The sequence below is a fragment of the Panthera onca genome, chromosome E3, assembly GCF_046562875.1.
Source record: "Panthera onca isolate mPanOnc1 chromosome E3, mPanOnc1 haplotype 2, whole genome shotgun sequence".
Classification (NCBI taxonomy): Eukaryota; Metazoa; Chordata; class Mammalia; order Carnivora; family Felidae; genus Panthera; species Panthera onca.
Genome location: NC_138354.1, coordinates 26256850 through 26277630, shown reverse-complemented (window position 1 = coordinate 26277630; position 20781 = coordinate 26256850). Strand labels below are relative to the sequence as shown.

Sequence of the window (20781 nt, the reverse complement as noted above, 5' to 3'; positions counted from 1 at the left end):
TAAAGGTGGGTATTGTTAGATCCTTTCTATAGAGGCGGGAATTTAGAATTAGGTTTAGAGATTTGCCCAAGGTTACACAGCTAGTAAGTCACACAGCCAGGATTTGAACTCAAGTCTGTCTAATTGCAAAGTGTTAACTGCTACACTTTTTAAGAAGGCAGAAAGCCTGAGGGCCATGCTTCCAATGACACCTAAATCACCTGCAGGACAACTTGTGCCCTACTGGTCTTCTGGTCTCCTCTGACATGGGCACCATCATTGGGTGCTTTATACTCTAGGATGCTGGGCTTTCCTCGCTGCCCTAGGGAAAAAAGGCCTTTCCCTGCCTGCCCATGGTTTCCCAGAATGAATAGGATACTCCTTGTTTGAACAAGGAAAGGATGGGCTGCTTTCTTGGCAGAAGGGAACCACAAGTGCAGAATCAAGGAAGTGTGAAAGCATGCTTTGTTTGCAGCACTGTAAAAAATGCCAGGCTTGGCTGGCGTGTGGACCAGAGGGAAATGAGGGATAAGAATTCAAGAATCCAGGGTGATAACCTCAGTGAAATTGCTCTGCGGACTCCCAAGGTTGTTGTGGGGACTGAAGAAGACAACACATGGGAAGTGGCTTTGCAAACTGGAAAAGCGTTAGACAAATGTTAATTATCACAAATTGTTTCACAGGTAGCCTGATTGGTATCAGGGGCGAGATAGCAGAAAATTAAAATATCTGGTAATTTCTCTTGAATCCACGTTCTCAAAAGCATTCATAAATGAAAAATTCTAATGTCACTGCTCTCATCTCCTTTTTTCAGCTGAATAGATTGTAAAAGATTTCAGAAGCTAATAAAAATTCAGTCAATTTCTTGGTTATTATCAATGATACTGCCAGGTTTTGAGACTTGCAGTAATGTTTTTGTTGCCCATCTAAAAACCACATCAGCTAATTCTTGGTCCAAATACCTTTAGAGGCACCTTGTCTTTTCTCTTTCCTTGGTCATCCTGATCCTGGGAGCCCTGGGAAGGCCTGTCTCATTTTGGGCCATATTCCCAGTCACTAGTACAGTACCTGATACATGATGGTACATGGTGGGTACTTGATAAATGTTTAGTGCAGCATTGAGCCTAGATGTCATCATATTACACCTGAGTTACTGAGGGAACTTAGTTCTGTTCCCAAAGCAATCTGTCTGCATTTGATGCAAAACTCAATCCATTCTCTTCATTCTGATAAAATATTATTGGTAAAACTAATTTAATATTAAATATTAAAGCTGCTAACAAAGAATCCAAATCTACAGTGTAGCCAAAATGGTAAAGTGGGAAACTAAAATAAGGAGGATAACTATGTAACTATTTAAGAAGGCATCATCATCATTATTTATTGATAGTATAATGGTATGCTTAGAGAACTCAAGAGAATTAGCTGGAATGTTATTAGAACCAGCAAGAGAATCCTCAAGAGAACCAAAGCCCAAAAGTAATAGCAATTGTTGCTTACACAATGGAATGGGAAGAAGATTCCATTCACAAGCCTCTAAGTGCCAACACCCTCAGAGGCTATATATTCCTAGCAGAGGTGAAGAGAATGGCTTCCTTTTCAACCTTGGGTTGCACTTTGTCTCCTGCATCCCCAACCAGTCCTGCTTGAGTCCAAAGTCTTTCAGCATCTCTCACCAGACTGTTCTGTTGGCTCTGGTTCTTAACAGTATAAAAAATAAGGCTTAAATCCAGTTGGCCTGATGGGGGAGTTAGATGCCACCCCAATTATCTTGCCAATATCCCCTCAGGGAAGATTTTCTACCTGATTCCTGATTCCTACCTGATTCTACCTCCAACACAGACAGCCTTTACAATTCTATATCCCAGAGGTTAGGTGCCTCAACTCCCCATATCCATTTCAGTGGAAGAGATCATGGCTTTAATGAAAGCCCCACTTGGATGATCCTGGAACCAAAGAACTGTTCTGACCAAAAGCACAATTAGTGCTTCAGCTGAGCAGATGACATCACTCCTGATGTCTGGGTTAGAAGCCTGGCTTTGTCATAGCACTAACTGCATGACTTTGAGCCACCTCACAACCTACCATGTGTCTCAGTTTCTTGTACCCCATATGTAGAATGGGGTAATAATAGCTATTATTATTATAGAATATTAGGTATTATAGAATATTAGGTATTATCGAATAATACCGACTTCATGGGTTAGAATTAAGTTAGTTAATTCATGGGAAGTGCTTGAAACAGTGCCCAACAGGTCATAGGCATTCCATTCATGTTAGTTACAATTATGGTAAATAGCTGTTAGTTTAGTTTCTACCATCAGGTCTTCAGTAACTGTGCTCTCCAAGCTTCAGCCATGGATACTGCTACATGGGGGATGCGGTGGTAGATGCATGAGTATGGTGTCAGATCACTGGTTTGGGGCTTCGACATCATCCTGAGCTTATTTTTCTGAACAGCAAACTATTACACTATAAGGTATACATTTTAAAAGGTAAAAAATGAACATACGCATTTTAAAAGGTAAAAAATGGCCAAATGCTGATAATTTCATATAGTACAACCTTACAATTTTCAATTTACTTGTTTTGCCCACTGGACAGTACACATCTTAAAAGTATGGGCAAAGTTCATTCGTCTCTCTCATTCCCAGTTCTTAACAGATTCTCATGTGAAGGAGATGCTCCATACATGTGTATGATGAAGAAAGAGATTTGTGGTCAGAATTCACATTGCGTATTGGGTACCAGATAAGAGGAAGGTGAGTTCCAGATAGTAGGAGCAAAAAAAGTCTGCCCTGTGACCCTGCTGCATTCCCAGCAACCCAACCCAAGACTGGGGTTGATTTCTTCTTCTTTGTCCCATGGTACATGGGCTTCCCTCTTGCTCATATCTTACCAATTTTCATGCTGCTGTGAGTTGCTTCTTCATCTCTTCAGCTAGATTGAGTCCTCCCTGAGAGCAGGAACCCAGATCTGTTTGTCTTTGTGTCACTAATAGCTAACACATAATTTGCGAATGAATGAATGAATAATGGAAAGTCCTGGCAGAATTCATAGGGGAGGCTCCATTTTGGGGATCATTCCTACTTCTGACAGCTTTGTATAGGATCTAGCTTTGCTTTTCAGCCTGGCCTACCAGTAGTAACTTGAGAAAGCTATTTAACTCCTCCGAGCTTCAGTTTCATAATGGATGAGAAAGCCCTTTGTAAATTTTAATTCATTTTGCATATTGGCCAGCACTATATTAACATTAATGGCTGTTATCGATGATTCTTTTTAAGCATGAGGAATAGAGCCTGGCACATGATAGGTGGTCAATAAACATTCACCACATGAACTGGATTTGAAATTTTGAGTGCTTGACTGAAACTAAGCGCATTTATGGCTGATAACAGAAACCTTGGAAGGATTTGGAAGACCACAGAGTTTTCACAGAAATTGTTTCATCACAATATGCTTCTTAAAAAAAAAAGGCAGCTCAATTTCCATTTTGTAGGTTAGGTATGAGGTGGAGAGGGAATTCACCTGCCTGTCCTTGCTCAAAAATAATTTCAAGTAATTAAACCATCTGCTTGGGGAGAGGGCAACGGGGACACTGGGAGAGTCTTCAATCAGGAAGGAGGACATAGTTCCTTTAAATGCCTGCAAAGACCAGGCTGGGAGGGTGAACCAAGACAGAGGTCTGTAGACACAGCATTTGTCTTTTCTGATGCTCTGAATACCAATGTATTCATTGGCCTACTCTGTCTTAGCTCTGCTCCTCAGGAGCTGAATTGCCTTGGGCGGGTTATTTTACTTCTCAAAGCCTCAGTTCCCCCATCTACCAGATGGGGATGATAGAAGTACCACCTCACAGGCATTACTTTGGGGTTTAATGAGGCAGTGTGGAATAATGTGTTTGATTCAGTGCTTGGCTTGGATTAAGTGCTTGATAAAGGGTGGTGGTGGTGATGATGATAGTGGTGATCAAGATGTTTTCTTCAGTCTCTTCAAGGTTAGTGTGGACATGACATTAATGGGATAAAGAAGGCAGTCACCTATTCATGTGATGCATCCACCCACCTATCCATTCAGTATTGCTAAGCCCCCTATCATGTGCCAAGGCCCCCCAGAGGTACTGGCATCATGGAGATGACTCAGATCCCATGCCTATTGGCATGGTTAGTTCAAAGCCTAAGTCTGCATTTTTCGATGCCCTTAGGCAAAGATAAGTTTGAGGTCCCACAGGAATTTAAATGCTTCACCCTCACCCCTGTTGTAGAACTTGTCATATCACATTATGATTATTGACTTGCTTTTCTACCCATCTAGACTGTGAATTCTTTAAGGGCAAGGGCCATGCCATGTTTATCTTTGTCTTTCGCTCATCTTTATCCCCTAGAATTCCTGGCACAAAGTATGAAATGAAAAGAAATCTGGCCTCATGTAATGGAGCCGGATCTTTAACATAGCCTAAGGAGTCCAGGTGAGGATTTGATAGGAAATCCTTGTCAGTCTTGAGAAAAAAAATCCTCTATTAAAAACCTACCATGTGCCAGGTACATTGTCTTGTGTATTCCCCTCAACAAGGGCTGCATCCTTGTTACTTATCCTCATTTTACAGATATGGAAATAGACATTCAGGGAAGCTAATTGCACACAGCTGGAAAGTCCAGTGGATCTCAAACCCAGGTTTTCACCAACTTCCCTTCTTGCAGGAAAGCATATAGTGTGGTTGGAAAGCATAGATGCGGCTAAAAGTGTGGTGATATAAATGGATATGGGATATATGTACGTGTGTGTTAAGCTTTAGAGAGTAAGACAGTAAATTTAAAATCCTATAGGAGCAAGGTAGGGAACAGAAGTGAGAGAAACAGGCCAGGTGTGTGTGTGTGTGTGTGTGTGTGTGTGTGTGTGTGTGTGTGTATGTGTGTGTGTGTATAAAATCTTTGTGCTGGGGCACCATGACTCTGATGAACTGGGTAGCACAAGTGCCATCTAAAGAAGGCTGTGGCTACTTGGTTCTAGGCACTTAGTGACAGGGAAAGCTCAGTTTTTCCAGCCTTTGAAATTTTCCAAGACTCATGAGAAACCTGAATTTTTAAGAGATTGCCTCTGAATGTTAATAGGCATGGTGCTGCCTTTTAAGAAAACCTTTCACAGGCTTCTTTCACATTCCAAGGGGTCTGAGTTTCTGGTTGGTTGTTGGCTGTTGGCTGGCTATGACCCCCAGTCCAGGCCTCTTCAGGAGGTTATATGAGGGTGGTTGAGAAAGGTATTAACCAGCATGTATCTGAATAGCATTTTGAGGAAATTATTCAGTACTGATAGTGATTAAGGAAAAAAAATCCTCTTATTTCTTAGAGCCATTCTCTTCTGGCCAGAAGGTATAACGCTGAGAAGATCCAAGAAGCAAACTACCATTTTCTTTCCTCTTCCATGAGCATTCTCTTCCCATTTTCAGGACGTCCTTGGAGTCTCCACCTCAATCCTGGGGGCATTACTCCCTTCTTTCTGTAATACCTTGGGTCATTAGAACTGAATGCAGTCACGATGATAATGTCTCTCTACCATGCCAGCCAGAACTCAATCCTGTTCATTTGTCAAATGACAGTGCTGAAGGTGACCCTTTTCTTCTTGTCCAGACACTTGCTTTCTCTCTGTTCAGGACTCTCGCAATTGACAGCTGGATCATTAGCAGGACTTGCCCACTGCCACAACCAAGATGATAGCTCTCTGTTGTGCTGCGGGCGCTTTGCCATGGTGCCTGGAGAGCCAGGCACAGATGTCCTTGATGTCTGAGGACATTGTTAGTTTGCTCACTTCACATGTCTGATGCTGTTTCACTTGGAGACTGAGGTGATGGTGGATGGGGTGGGAGTAGGATTGGAGCGTCTGTGAACATGACCCTTGACCCACACTCCTGCTGTGTGCCAGGCACTGTGTTGGCCACTCTACAGGTATTGCGCACTCTCTCCTACTGGAAACCAGAGATCGTTCACACTGCAACAGCTTCCTCTTCTTTCCTAAGAAAAGGAGCTTTCCTCCTAAACCACCTTCCATTTGTTTTTTTCACAGCAGCCAGAGAGACCTTTGAAAAACTCAAATTAGGTCATATCACCTGCTTAAAAGGCTCTGGTCTCTTCTTGCAAATCCAGATTCCTCACTGTGGACCAAAAGGCCCCACAATCCAGCCAGTGTCCGCCTCTTCCCCTCATCTCCTGCCACTCTCCCTCTTGTTCATTGTATTCCAGCCACACAAGTCTGCCCTCACTCCACTTCCTTCCCACCTCTGAGCCTTTACCCTGTGGGGTCCCTCTGCCTGGCATGTCCTTCCCCTGTATTTCCTGTGGCTGGCTCCTTCTCATCATTCCAGTGTCATTCTGGACATCAACTCTTTGGAGAGCCCCTTCCTGACCACCCTATCTAATATAGTTCCCTATCTCCTTACCACGTTGTTTTCTTGATAGCATGTATCAATATCTCAAAGAGTGTTGTGTATGCATTTGTTTATTTGTTTACCACTTATCTCCCTGGTAGAATGTACACCTGTGCAGACTTTCTTTATTTTTCCTCCAGTGCCTACATAGGTGCCTGGCATATGAAAGGAGTGCCACATATATGCCAAATAAATAAAGTTGTTATCACCCCCATTCTCAGATGAGGAAACTGAGGCTCCAAGAAGGGTAAATTACCTGCTCAAGACCTCACAGTTAGCAAAGTTGCAGTGCTGGGATTCAAACCCCCAGGTGTGCCTAATTCCTAAGCCAGTGTTACTTTCCTGATAGGAAAGGTGGTGTTCAGCCTTTCAGCCAGGACAGGTGGTGTTCTGGAAGGGTCCTGGGTGTGGAGGGTGGACATGATGTGGAAGCCAGGCTCTCTGAGTATTAAGAATGTGGGCCTGTGATTCCTTTAAGGAATGCCCATCCCTACCCTTTTCATAGCACCAGCCCCTCTTGAGTTCTCTCTCCAGTTACTGCTCCATTCTGCTACCTTCCAGGGAGGCCACTGCTTTTCGTTCAAGAGGCAGATGATGGTTCTTGTCAGCAGCTCTATGGAGCTAAACCATGGTGGTGAGGTCCAGAATGCTAACAGCAAAAGGCTATAGCAAGGACCAGACCATTCTATACCTTTGACTGTGGGAGGAGTGTGTGTGTGTGTGTGTGTGTGTGTGTGTGTGTGTGTGTGTATGTATGTGTATGCATGTCTCTGTGTGTGTATCCCTGTGGGTGTATGTCTGTGTGTTTGCATGTCTGTGCATCTGTGTGTCTATGTGGTGTCTGTGTATATGCCTGTGTATGTTTGTGTGCACACATCTGTGTGTGTGTGTGCACATGCGCATGCATGCATCTCTGTGTGTGTGTGTGTGTGTGTGTGTGTGTGTGTGTGCGCGCGCGCGCGCACGTCTCTCTGTGTGGGTCTGTGGATAGTCCCTCCTGTGAAGTCATGTGGTAGATAGTTTTCCCTGCACCTAGCTGTAAATGATAAGAAATGTCTGTGGTGGAAAAGCAATTGCCCCAGGTCTTCAACTGCCAAATATTCTGGTAAACAAAGGGGGAAAGAAAAGAAATCATTGGTTAATACCAGAAGTCAAAAGGAGTCAACACTGTAGAATGTGTTCTCCCAATTCAGGGTCACTTTGTGTGGTTTCTGTAAAGCTCTGATTTCCTGTTTCCTCTGCTTACATCTCATGCCTTGTTTTCCTCCTGTCCTCAGACCACCTTTTGGCACTCCAGACTTGTCCTCTTTTTGTTCCTATATGGTGCACCAGTCCTCTCTTGCCTAAGAGTCTTCGTGAAGCCTGTCCCCCTTGCCTCTTCTTTCCATTCTTTCCTTCCTCAGTCTTCAGGTTCTAGGTCTTCCCCACTGGGCAAGTCCCCCCACAAAAAGCTCTCTTATCACCCTGTGTCTCTCCTTCATGTTCTTCTCACATGGGACTATTTACATTTATTCAGGCTTCTGGTCATGCTGGTCTTCCCCACACGAACATGCAGACATTGAATGGGTCTTTTTAGACTTGCCTTGAGCCTACCACAGACTTGCCATGAGCCTACTTGGCAGTGCCAGGCACATGGATAGATGGATGGAAGGAGAGAGGGAGGGATAAGTGAATCAATAAATGCAGATTCAGGGGCTCCTGGGTGGCTCAGTCGGTTAAGTGTCTGACTTCGGCTTAGGTCATGATCTCATGGTTTGTGAGTTCGAGCCCCGCGTTGGGCTCTGTGCTGACAGCTCGGAGCCTGGAGCCTGCTTCACATTCTGTGTTTTCCCCTCTCTCTGCCCCTCCATGCTCATGCTCTGTCTCTTTCTGTCTCTCAATAATACATAAATGTTAAAAAAAATTTTAAAAAAATGCAGATTCATTTGCCTAATTGTGCTTTCTGGTTTCTTGTCTCATCCTTCTTTGCCATGGGGCAAAATGAAAACATGTATTTGGGTTGAAAGTCACAACTCTCACTGTAGTTCAGCTGGTCATGACTTTTACTCAAGAGGAGCCCAAGTCATTCAGCTTCACTTGATAGAAAAGCAAAGATCCTGGGCTATCCATACTTAGAAGTCCTCTCCGTTTGAATACCAATGGGATTCAAGGTAGCCACATCCTCCCCATGCCCCAAACCCCTTTCCTTACATTTCTCTTGGTGGGGGTCAGATGGTAGGGCTGTTGCAATGGCCAAAGCACACTGGATTCAGAATCTGGAAGATTTGGGGTCAAGATCACACCTGATTAGCTGTGTAACCTTGGGGAAATTTCTTGTCCTCTCCAGGGCTTCAGTTTTTGTATTAAGAGCATTGTACTATATCAGGGCTCCCCAGATTTTAGTGATTGGCCACCAATATTATGATTTTTTGCCATATTCTTGTGTCCCCTGTGCTATTAACATTTTGTTTTAAAGTGACTTGTCTTTTTCCCCCTGAATTTATACTTTATACAATACTGCTGTCCAATATAAATGTAATGTGAACCACATATGCAATCTTGATTTTTCTAGCAGCCACATTAACAAAATAAGAAACGGGTGAAATTAATTTTAAAAATATATTTTATTTAACTGTGTTCATCCAAAAATGTAATCAATATAAATTATTAATGAGATATTTAATTTTTTTTCATACTAAATGTCCAAAGTCTGGCATGTATTTTACATTCTGAGCACATTTCTCTAAGGATGCTAAATTTTTCAGTGGAAATCCTGATTTCTGTTTAGATGTCATAAAATATACAGTTGAAAATTTCAGAGTAGATTCACATACCCAAGTTGTTCCAATATACAGTTATTGTCCAATAACTGAATCAAGTATCAGGTCTTAATTGTAAATGAATTGAAATGAAATTGAATGAAAAAATCAGTTCCTCAGTTGTGCTACTCAAATGTCAAGTGCTCAATAGCCATGTGAGGCTGGTGGTTACTATATTGGACAGCATATATAGCAACCCTGAATCCCAAACCCACCTCCCTGTTGTAAACAGAAGATAGCCTTAAACATAAATATAATGACAGTGCAAGGGTGACATTAAATTTTAGGTAGATACTGCTGCTTCCCAAGGCCGAGCTCTAGGCCTGCTCTGTGTCTGTTAATAAGGGAGGTTTAGCATGCGTGAAAAGGTGTTAAAGACATACTAGCACCAAGATGAGACTTTCCCTTTGATAGAATCAGAAAGGTTGAGAAAACTGAAAAGGGATTAAATGATGATGCAGTCTTGTGCCACCTAAAATAATCCTACATAAAACAACAATAACAACAACAAAATGCCCCCAAATCTAGATGATTACTCTGAGTTCTAAAATTCCACAGCCTGTTTCTCCTTTACTCCTATCACTTTGCTTCCTCAAGAAATCACTAGCAGTGTGATTTTATAAAAAGGGAACTAAATTAAAGTTGGGAAAGTTAAGTTCTGGTTTAGATTCTGCCATTCCTAGCTCTGTGACATTGGCTAAGGTGTCAGTTTCCTCATGTTATAAAATGATGGTGCTGACATTGATTAAAAAACAGCAGCCATGGAGTGGCAGACATTGGGACCCCTGCTAGCCATGAATTGCTTCATTTTGTCTGTACATACACCCTGTGAAAAAGGCACTGTTATACCCATTCTGCAGAGACGATCACTGACGCTCAGAGAGGTTTAAGCAACTTGCCAGAGCCCTGCCACTAGGAAGTCATGAGGCTGGAACTTGAATCCAGGTCAGTGGGAGACCATGAGCCCACATCCTAATCCACCGTGCTGTCAGGTTCTAAGGGCTCTTCCCATTTACAAAAAAAAATGGTGGATTTGTGTTCCAGGACATTGTCAACATGCAATTTGTGGTACTACTTGGAGCCCTTTCTTCTAGTCATGCCAAACCCCTGGTTTCCTGAGTTGGCATGCTTGTTTTTTTTTTTTTTAGTCATGTGTTTCTTTGGGTCTCCCTCTCTTTTATTCCTTACTCCTCCCCCTAGCTTCTTGTTTTTATTCTCCACACACTGTGCACTGTGTTGGCATTTCTTGGTACCTCTTAAAGCTTTACCCACTCTGGAGTTTGTGAATTGGCAGCCTGGTGGGCTGTATCAAGCCTGAAGATATGTTTGGTTTGGCTCATGCAGTGCTGGCTCGCACAGTGTTTTTTAAAATTTTTGAATTAGTTGCCAACATTGAAACATTAGGATATTTCATATAAAAATCTAGATTTGTAGATTTTTGGAAGAATTTGGCAACACTGCATTGGCTAGAGAGCTGAGTGGTGATGGTACTTTGTAACCTCCTCCAGTCCCTACTCCTCCCCACTCCTCCCTATTGTTTGTTACCCCTGTCCCTAGTGATCTAGTCCAAGTGTTGCTTGTCAGCTGTCATTGTGTGTGTGTTGCCATTTTCCTATCATAAAGCTGGATAGCAGTAATGAGTATCACTCTGTTGATTTCTAGCTATGTGACCATGGGCATCTCATCATTCTCTTCTGAAAAATGGGCATGATAAGTATGCACACCTCAAAGGGTCGTTGTGGGAATTAAATGAGCTAGTGCCTGTAAAATGCTTTGAAGAATCCCTAGTACATAGTAAGTGCAACAGACGTGCTAGCAGTTGTTAAGAGAGTGCAGTGGTTTTGGTACATACGTCTCTATCACTGAGGGAAGATTAGAGAGACCAAAAGGGCCACATGTTTTCAGAAAAACAGCAGGGAAGGATGATTCTTTGGGTAAGTGAAATATTTCTTAAAACTGGGCCACTTTGTTTATTTATGCTATCTGACTGCCTCTAGCAAGTATTTGAATTCAAGACACCTGCCCTTCCCTGCCCCCAGCGTTTCATGGCACCCTGTGCAGGGCTAGCATCCCCTATCAGCATTGCCCACACAGTTCAGATCACATGGAGGTTCAGTGGCAGGATCTGTGTTCACCTCCCTGCATCACTTCTGTTTATGATCCTGGCTGCAGCATGCAGGGCACTCTTCTGGTGCTTGTCAGTCCCTTTATCAACTTTAGCTGAAGAAGGTTTCATGTTCTGGACTGATGGTATTTCTGGAGGTTTCACTGAACCACAGGCAACTCTTTGAGAGGTACAAATTCCTTAGGCTTATGATGGAATTGATTGTTTAATCCATTGGATAATTCTTTCTTAGTTTTCCAGGGCAAGGAGTTTCATTCCTGGTGGGTGCACTCTGAGTGGAATTGTATGGGAAAGACCTTGGTCAACAAGGCTTGTTGACATGTTAAACAATAAAAACAACACCAGGTACTCTTTATTGAGCCCCTACAATGTTTGAGGGATTGTGAGAAGCCTTTGCATATTTTATTTTGGATCACCACAGTAACAATGCAGGGCACAGAAGGTTAATAACACTTACTGAACTCTTACTCTATACAAGAGCAAACATGTGCCAAGAATGGTGCTAAGTATTTTTACATTTTCATTTAATCCTCACAACAACCCTATGAGATAGGTATTAGTATGGCCCCACCTCATTGATGAGGCTGCGACTCATAGAGGGTGAGAAATTGGCTCAAGGTCACAGACTGGTAAGTAGGGAAGCTAGGATTCAAACCCATTCAGTCTAACATCAGAGACCTCTTCCTTAAATGCTGAACTTGGCTGATTATTTTATTACAAATGAAAACTGGGACTCAGAGGTACAGTATCATATCTGAGATCACACAACAAACACGGGTAGGATACAGGATCCAAATCCATGTCCATTCAGTTCCAGTGCAATGCATTTTATACACAACCTCAAAAGCAGAAATTACACATGGGATCACGACAGAAATTGTGCAGGGGCAAGGACAACAAAGCTACTGTTCTGGACCCCAGCCCAAGGCCAACCCGGCCAGCCTCCAGCATAGCTACTTCACTGGTCAGCGCTTGTGTCCCATTTATGGGCCATGTCTCCAACTGAGCTATACAAGCAGAGCCCAGCTCTCTCAGGCCTCTGACAGACCCACACTGTGAGTTATTGCTAGAGAATAGCCTGGAATCCAGGACTCCTCATGCAGTGCTCTTTCTCCCACTGTTATAACAGGGATCCTAGGGCCAAATGTGCATAAAGAGGGGCCATACATGTTACAGAGAACAGTGAGGTGTCGCATATAGGGACTTTCACATAAGAGTGCCCATGTGATTTTGAAAGGGGCACCCATTAAATTATGGTACAAATATACAATGGAATACTATGCAGCTTCATAAAAGAATGAAAAAGCTTCAACATACCATGATGGATGATTAATATATTAAGTGAAAAAGAGCAAGATGGAGGACAGTGTGTATAATGTGCTCATTTTGAGAACAGTAAAAAAAAAAATGAAGAGTTGAGATCCTCTATTCATACTTGCTTGTATATAAACTAAAACATTCTGAAAGAACAAATAAGAAACCAAGATACTGATGCCCTTGTTATCTGTGTAGTAGTGATGATGGGGTGGATTTAGGAATTGGTGAGCGGGGGAAATGGATGGGAGGGAGATTTCGCAATGTGTGCCTTTTTATATTACTAGGTTTTTGAATAATATGAATGTCATTGCCTATTTAAGGCGCGTGCGCACGCACTCTCTCTCTCTCTCTCTGTCTCCCTCTCTCTCTCTCTCTCTCTCTCTCTCTCTCTCTCTCTCTCTCTCTCCAAAAAGCAGCTACATAGGAAAGCAGTCCATTCCTCATCTGCAGCCAACCTTCCGGGAATATGTGCCTAATGTTAGTTCCTCTGGCTTTTCAAGGAAACTTGGAAATCTATTTTTTTAATTCCAATTTTTAGTTTTAAATTGTTCATTGCTAATGCATAGAAATACAGTAGGTTTTTGCATATTAACAGTGTGAACATGGTGCAACATGTGCAAACATGGTGAACTCACTTATTCTGAGGAGCTTTTTTTGTGTGGAGTCTTTGTGATTTTCTATGAAGGTAATTGTATCATTTGTGAATAGAAACAGTTTAATTTCTTCCTTCTAGTATACCTTTTTTTAAACAACTTTTTATGTTTATTTATTTTGAGAGAGAGTGCAAGTGGGTGAGGGGCAGAGAGAGAGAATCCCAAGCAGGCTCTGCACCATCAGTGCAGAGCCTAACTTGGGGCTCAAACTCACAAACTGTGCGATCATGACCTGAGCTGAAATCAAGAACCAGACCCTCAGTTGACTGAGCCACCCAGGTGCCCCTTTCCAGTGTACCTTTTATTTCGTTTTCTTTCCTGGCTAGAACTTCCAGTATGATGTTGAATTGGAGTAGCAAGAACAGATCTCCTTGCCTTGTTCTAGATCTTAGAGGGGAAACATTCCATCTTTTATCATCACATGTGATGTTAGCTATAGGTTACCTATTGATAACCTTTATCAGGCTAAAGAAGTTCTCTAGTGTGATGAATTTTTATCATGAATGGATGTTGAATTTTGTCAAATACTTTTTTATATCTATTGAGAAGATCATATGGATTTCCTTTTTTAGGTTTTTTATTATGGTGGATCACACTGAATGATTTTCAGATGTTGAGCCAGCCTTACATTCCTGGGATAAACCCAACTTTATCTTGATTTGTTATCATTCTTATATATTCCTGAGTTAGATTTGGTAATATTTTGTTGAGGATCTTTTGTGTCTATGTTCATGGGGAATATTGATTGGTAGTTTTCTTGTAATATCTTTGTCTGCTTTGGTATTAGTGTAAAGCTGGTGTCATAAAACAAGTTGAGAATTTTTCCTTAATTTTCCTAATTTTTTTTTTACCGTTTTTATTTATTTTTGAGACAGAGAGAGACAGAGCATGAACGGGAGAGGGGCAGAGAGAGAGGGAGACACAGAATTGAAGCAGGCTCCAGGCTCTGAGCCATCAGCCCAGAGCCCGACGCGGGGCTCGAACTCACGACCGTGAGATCGTGACCTGAGCTGAAGTCAGACGCTTAACCGACTGAGCCACCCAGGCGCCCCTAATTTTCCTAATTTTTAAATGATGAAAAATATGACTTATGGAGTGCTTACTGTGTGGCAGACATTGTGTTAAATATATAACCCACTGAATTTTCACAGCAACTCTATGAGGTATGTGCCATTATTATCATCATCCAATTTTACAGATGGGGAAACTGAGGCAGAGAGTAAAGTCACTTGCCTAAGGTTACACAGCATATAAATAGCAAAGCCAGGACTCAAACCCCAGAGGTCTAACTCCAGACCTTGTACTGTTAACCTGTTTACTATATTTTCTCAAAAGATGTTTACCGGTTCTCAAAAGAGAATGCATCTGAGGGCTCAGTCCAGCTTGCTAGGCACCATTTTCTCACCTCTTGTTAGCAGCAACTGTAACCACCATGTGTCAAAGCACTATCTGACAGGTGACAGACTCATCATCTCCTTCATTGTGCACCGATCCTCACAGGCAGGTATTACCATCCTCACATGGCAGTTACAGAAATGCTCCTATCTGCTGGGCTGTGTGTGGTGTCAGGCTATCGTCTTCCTTACCTTGTCTCCCGTAACATCCCTGGTGCCTTTTAGAAGGTAAAATTTAAAAAAATATCTTTCATATCTCAGTTTAATTTCGTGCTGCTCCTTCCTTATCAGCCAGGCTCACCCGTCCTCCCTGCCACTCTCTTCCCTCAGGCATCAGGCTCATCTCTTCTTCCTGTACTGCCTTCTGCTTTGGACTATCTTGTCCCATTTGGCCCCATCAGGGTCCCCAACTGCACCTTGTTAGCTTTACTGGCTTATTGTATGCATTTGGAAAAGCTAGAAACATCTTGCTTACTTAAAAGGAAGAGAAAAGAGACATAGTTTTAGGAACAGCTGGGACACTCCAATGTTCTCCACTGAGTACACAGCATAAAGGACTGGGGTTATTTAGAAGAACTTCCTGGCAATAATGAAGGCACCGTGGTACAATGGAAAGAGCAGGTGTTTACATACTGGTTGGATTGTGTGACTGTGGACAGGATGCTCCATTTCTCAGAATCTCAGTTTGCTCATCTGTAAAATGGGTTCAGGGACATGTACAGGTCACAGGGATGTGGTGAAGATTAAGTGCAATAATCTAAGCATTTAGCATAGAAAAAGATCCCGTGCAGAGAAAGCACTAATAAGTGTTTTCCTCAGTCCAGGCACTGTGCTTAGCCATTTTTATATGGATGATCTTATTTAATATACATTATCTGTGTGGGTAGTAGGTAGTGCTGTTACGCCCATTTTACAAGTGGGGTAATTTGTGGTACAGAAATGTTAAGAATTCTTAAGTGGCAGAGCTGTTACCATACTTCACATTAGGACCCCCGGGTCCCACTCCAAAGCAGTTAAGTTAGACTGAGGTGATTCCTAGAGGCAGGGGATTGGACCACATGGCTTTTCCCAAGCTCTTCCTTTTAGTTTAGATACTGAAGGAGGTAAGAAACATCTGTGCTTTCTCCTAGTCACTAGCTCCCTTGTTGCCAAACAGCCACTCCTCATCCACCCCTCAGTTTCCAATCACTGTGAGAATTTGGAAATGGGGGTGAGTTCACTGCCAGGAAAAGTGATTCAATTAAAATCTCAGTTTTCAACAATATGACCAAGCTCTGTGGTCTGTTACTTCACACTCAGCATAGCTGTGCATCCTGGTCAGTAGCAGGGTAATGAGGGTTTGCTAATTGCCGGTAGCTGGGGGTGGGGAGGGGAATACTGTAGTGAGCTCAGGCGCTGAGCTAAGTGCTTTTCTTGTGTGCTCCCAGTCCCTTCTCTGACTCCCATGCCACGCAGTCCCCCTCCTTACAACCAGATCAGCTTCATGATGACCACAACTGCAGTGTCACAGCAGCAATCAGTCAGTGTGTGGTGTGTCAGGCACTGAGCTGAGCGCTTAACCTGCACCATCATCTCCATCAACGTCTTTCCTTCTTGCCATCATTCCGGGAGGTGGCTGCTGTCCTAATGCCTGTTTTACAGATGTGGAAACTGAGGCACAGAAACACAGAAGGTCCACATGTTAACAACCAGCTCTGCTTCATTCTACAGTCTGCATTCTTAGTCACTAGGACATACTTGCCTGCCCTTATGGTTCTAAGAGAATGACTTAAGGATTTCACCTTCTGAACCACCTTGCAAGCAATTAACAAAACACTTATCAACCTATCATCTTCCTGCAAGCCTGCCCTCTTCAATCATCCTTTTCCAGAATGCTTGGTCCTTCTGCATCCACCACAAGCTCCACTTGTGAGCTCCTTGAATCCTGTAGGCACCTCTTTAGCACTTGACACACAGTAGGTGGTCACAGCTTTTAGTGGAGCATAAGAACCTATCAGTGCCTTCCAAGTTTTCATCCTAATCCCTCTCTCTTTGTCTCCTAACCCTGGGCTCAGCCATGATGAGCCTGTGCCTAGGACTGCTTGGCACACAATAGGTGCCAATGCTATGGGTCAGGAAGGCCATGTCTGGCATAGGAGTTACGCTGTAAAGATGTGAGGTATCTTGTTTTCCACCTTGAGGTGTTTGAAGGTCTGAGCTTTCCCCTGTTCTACTCATCTTCATATCCCTGCTCTGGGCCCTTGGAGCCTCCCCGTCTTTATGTCTCTGTCCCTTAAAGGGTTTTCAGAAGGAAAGCCTGAGAGAGTAGCTTCTTTAGTCAGCAGAGGAGATGGAGGGTTGAAGGCAGAGGGGTCAGACATTCTGATGTGAGAGCCGAAGGGAAAAGGGGAGGCTATCACTTCTCTGGTTCAGCAAGTGTCACCAATAACCAACCTCCTCAAAAACTCACTCCCTAAAAGAGAGCTCTGGGAGAGGCTCAGGGGGGCTGATGGAGAGGTGGGGACTGGACAAATCAATTCCTGCTCAAGGTAATTATAGGACACGTGCTGCTGCCCCAGCAGGGTGAATCAGAGGCTGAGCGTCTCTCCCAGGGCAGCCAGAACGATTAGTTAGTAATAAAAACCTCATCACTCGCTGGGAGAGAGGCTTGGTGATTGTAAACTTATGCTTTCTCATTCCTTCCAAAATTTGGGAGGGGGAATTTATATAAACAACCTTATCAGGGGCCCTGACCACCAAGTTGAATGTTTTGAAAAGGAAATGTCAACAAAGCTTTCAGAAATCCAGCTCCCAAGTTCCCAGGATGCGGAATGGCAGGGTAGATGATGTTGTGATTCTAGGCTGTATGCTGGATTTTTTTCTTTCTGTTTCCTTTTGTCCCTCTCTTGTCTGCTTGCAAGTGATCTTTAGGAATCTTTCTGCCACACAGACCGTCTCAGAGACTATCTGGAAGAAGGGGTTATCTCAAGCTGGAGCCCCAGGAACCCCCTCCCCCTCTCTCACAAACAGCAAGCACCCCCAGCCCCCAGCAGCCCAGCTCTCTTCAGGAATTCAGCACAAGTCTCAGTCACACTTTGGAGAGGACGTTAAGATATGGGACCAGCCAGACATCCGCAGTGGTCATCAGCTGCCCAGAATGGATGGACAGGGAAGCAAAGCCAGGGGGCAAGGCATGTCCTCAAGGAGACTGTGACCCCCTGAAGTGGTGGCTTCTGAAGCCTGTGGGTGTCTCTGGACCCTTACCCTGGCCAAGGCATGGTCCCAGACCCACCCAGACTCTTCCTAGCCTCCCTGGAGACCCCTTCCTTGCTTAGGGGTCACAGGGGCTCATCCTTTTCTCCATCCCAGCAGCCCCAGAGAAAGAGTGCTGGGCATCAGAACCTCTGGCTTCACCTCCAATCAGGGGTGACACGCGCGGTGGGGGAGGGGACAGAGGTTTTCTCAGGCTGGAGTGGATGTGGGGGGGCCACAAGAGAAGTGAAACCCCAGAAAGCCGTGGGGAAGTGCGGTCAAGTCACACACACAGCCCCCACTGGACACCTTCAGGGACGCGGATCAGGGAGCATCGCTTCAGTTGCTCATGCAAATACTCGAGTCCACACGCACACTCACACCAACACCTTCACCATGCCCATCACCTGCCACGCACGCTCGAGACGCGCACGCGCGCGCGCACACACACACACACACACACACACACACACACACACACGAGTCCCTGACAGGCACAGCAACTTCCTTTCTCCCCAGTCTGGAAATGTCCGCTGTTGCCCTTAGGCTTAAACTTTTTCAGAAGGGGCGCCAGGGATCACGCGCCGAAGATGTCTAGGCCTGGGGGTTCTAGACAGGGTCTCTCCGCATTCGGGGGTCCCGGCTTCCTCCCTCTCCCCCACGCTCCTCACCTGGTAAACCGAGGCACAGCAAGAGGCTGTAATAAACCACGGGCACGAAGCCCAAGCCGCAGGTCGAGCCGGGGGACCAGGACAACGAGCTGTTGGCTACGAGGTGGGCGTGCGTGTGCTCCATGAGCTCGCCCCTCGCTCCCCTCGTCTCCGCGCCTGGCCTGCCAGCCCCGCTCTGGACGCTGGTTCGGTGGTGGCGGCAGTGGCGGAGGCAGCAGCCGGAGCAGCAGCGCCTTTCTTTCTGCAGGACTTGCTTCTACCTTTGGCCGTGGTCCCCTTTGCTCCCTCTACACCTGCCCTCCTGTAGTCCTGGCACGGCCGTCGCGTAGGGCACAGGGCGCTGGGCACAGGGACTTGGGAGGGGCTCCCAGAGCCGGTTCGTGCGCCTCCCACCTCGGACCCGCTCCGCTCCCGCCTCGGAGATGGGGAGCTGGGGCGCTGCTCCCCGCAGCCAATCAGCAGCTGCCTGGACGCGGATGGTGGGGCGAGGGGGATGCATGGGAGGAGGGGGTCCCAGCTGCCTCTCACAGCTCCAGTTTGAGGAGAAGAGTGAGACCTGGAAGCCCCAGAGGAAGACCGGGGTGGGAACAAGCTATCCCTCTGCGGGAGGGGCGTGGTGTGGGTGGGACCTGCTTCCCCGCAGCGGCTCTGGCTCCGTACTCCTTCAGCGTGTCCTCAGTTTGCCTTGCTCGATTCTCCTTCCAGTCACTTTTTTTCCCCGTTGTCAGTGCTCCGAGTCCATCTCCATGTAGAGGATCCTTCAGCCAGGGCATCGGAGGGTGGGGTTGGGGGGTGGGGAGGAGGCTGTCGGAGCAAGGATGCTCAAGGTTTGTCGGTTCTCTTGGGCCAAAGGAACAGCGCTTGAAAGGAAGTGTGCGTGCGTCTCAATGCGTGTGTTGATTTTGGGGAAGGCCAGAGGTGGACTGTCCCTGAGCTGGAGTGCCTTTGAAGAGGATGCAGGCTGGCTGAGAGAAGTGTGCCGCAAAGACCTTCTGTCGGGAGTAAAGATGTTGCAACCACTCACACACAGACTCACCCGCGCTCACACAAAGACACACAATACCCGGTTATGAGGGTGCACACACACACACACTCACAGGCACGCGGAGGCCCTCTCATCCCTCAGCAAGACACGTGAAAACACAGGAGCACCCTAATCAACATGCACAAAGACCACACTCAGGTGACAACTCAAACACATACAAATTCACGTGGGTGTCATTTGAGGGTGGTCTAGTTTGAAAGTTGAGTGAAGTATAGGAGAGGTAAACAGGTGGGACCTAGGTAATCTTGGAAATTTTTGGTGCATAGACACCCCCCTTTTTCTTGAGTGTAGGAGGGTGGAGAGTTCCTAGTGTAGCTCTTCTAGAGGCCACAACAGATTTGGGCAGGGGGAGAAATCAGGGCTCAAGACAGCATGTGTGAGAATTAGGTTCTGCAGAAATAGGAGGAGAAGCATTTCCAGGGGGATCAATGCAAGAGCATGTGATGAGCTCAGAGAAGCCTTAGACCTCTCTCTTGGCTTCCCAGCCCCTCCCCACTCACATCTATCTATTCCTGGGGAGAAGGAACTGACAGGGATCTCCCCAGCCTCTTTCAGTCTCCCAAGATGGAGGAGACCCCTGCTTCTCATGCCCAGCAAGGGGCATGTGTCCAATCTCCATCATTGTTAGGGGCTTTCCAAGGCAGGCGTTGGGGGTGGGGCTGGTGGTAAACCACAATGCATTCAGGGCCAGGCATTCTGCATAAGGGAGGCATTCTGGGTGGGTTTGTGGTGAATAAGGGGGCTTATGCCCCCTGAAGGGACAGATTATTACAAAGAGTCATGTGGGCCCAGTGAGCACAGGTCTGATATTTCAAGCCAAGTTGGATATTGAAATTTTGTTGTGAACTCTTTCATTTAAATGTGACTACCCCAAACAAAAACAAAATGAAAACCCCACTGTGTTGATAAACAAAGTAGTACTATTGCAGAAATTCAATACCTAATGGTTCAAAACCCTATAGATTAGATTTGTCTATAGGCAACAAAACTGAGATGAGAAGCTGGGTCTGGGAGGGGGAGTGTGTATGGTTTGGCTAAGTGCTCCAGTCTATTCAGGTATCTCTCAACATTATGAGTCAGGGATAATGCCTCAGGGCTTTGCACTGTCTGTTCCTTCTGCCTGCAATGCTCTTTCTCCAGAAAGCTG

The 20781-nt window shown here is 45.1% G+C and overlaps 1 protein-coding gene across 1 annotated transcript in view; it reads right to left on the bottom strand.

Annotated features, from left to right (window-relative positions):
* GPR139 (G protein-coupled receptor 139) overlaps positions 1-19100 on the bottom strand; it is a 40105-nt gene extending 21005 nt beyond the window's left edge. Inside the window, exon 1 of the mRNA XM_060648658.3 lies at positions 18590-19100. Within this exon, the coding sequence (XP_060504641.1) occupies positions 18590-18713 (124 nt within the window). The 5' untranslated portion in view covers positions 18714-19100. The remainder of the gene's footprint in view (positions 1-18589) is intronic.
* Positions 19101-20781: the final 1681 nt, after the last annotated feature.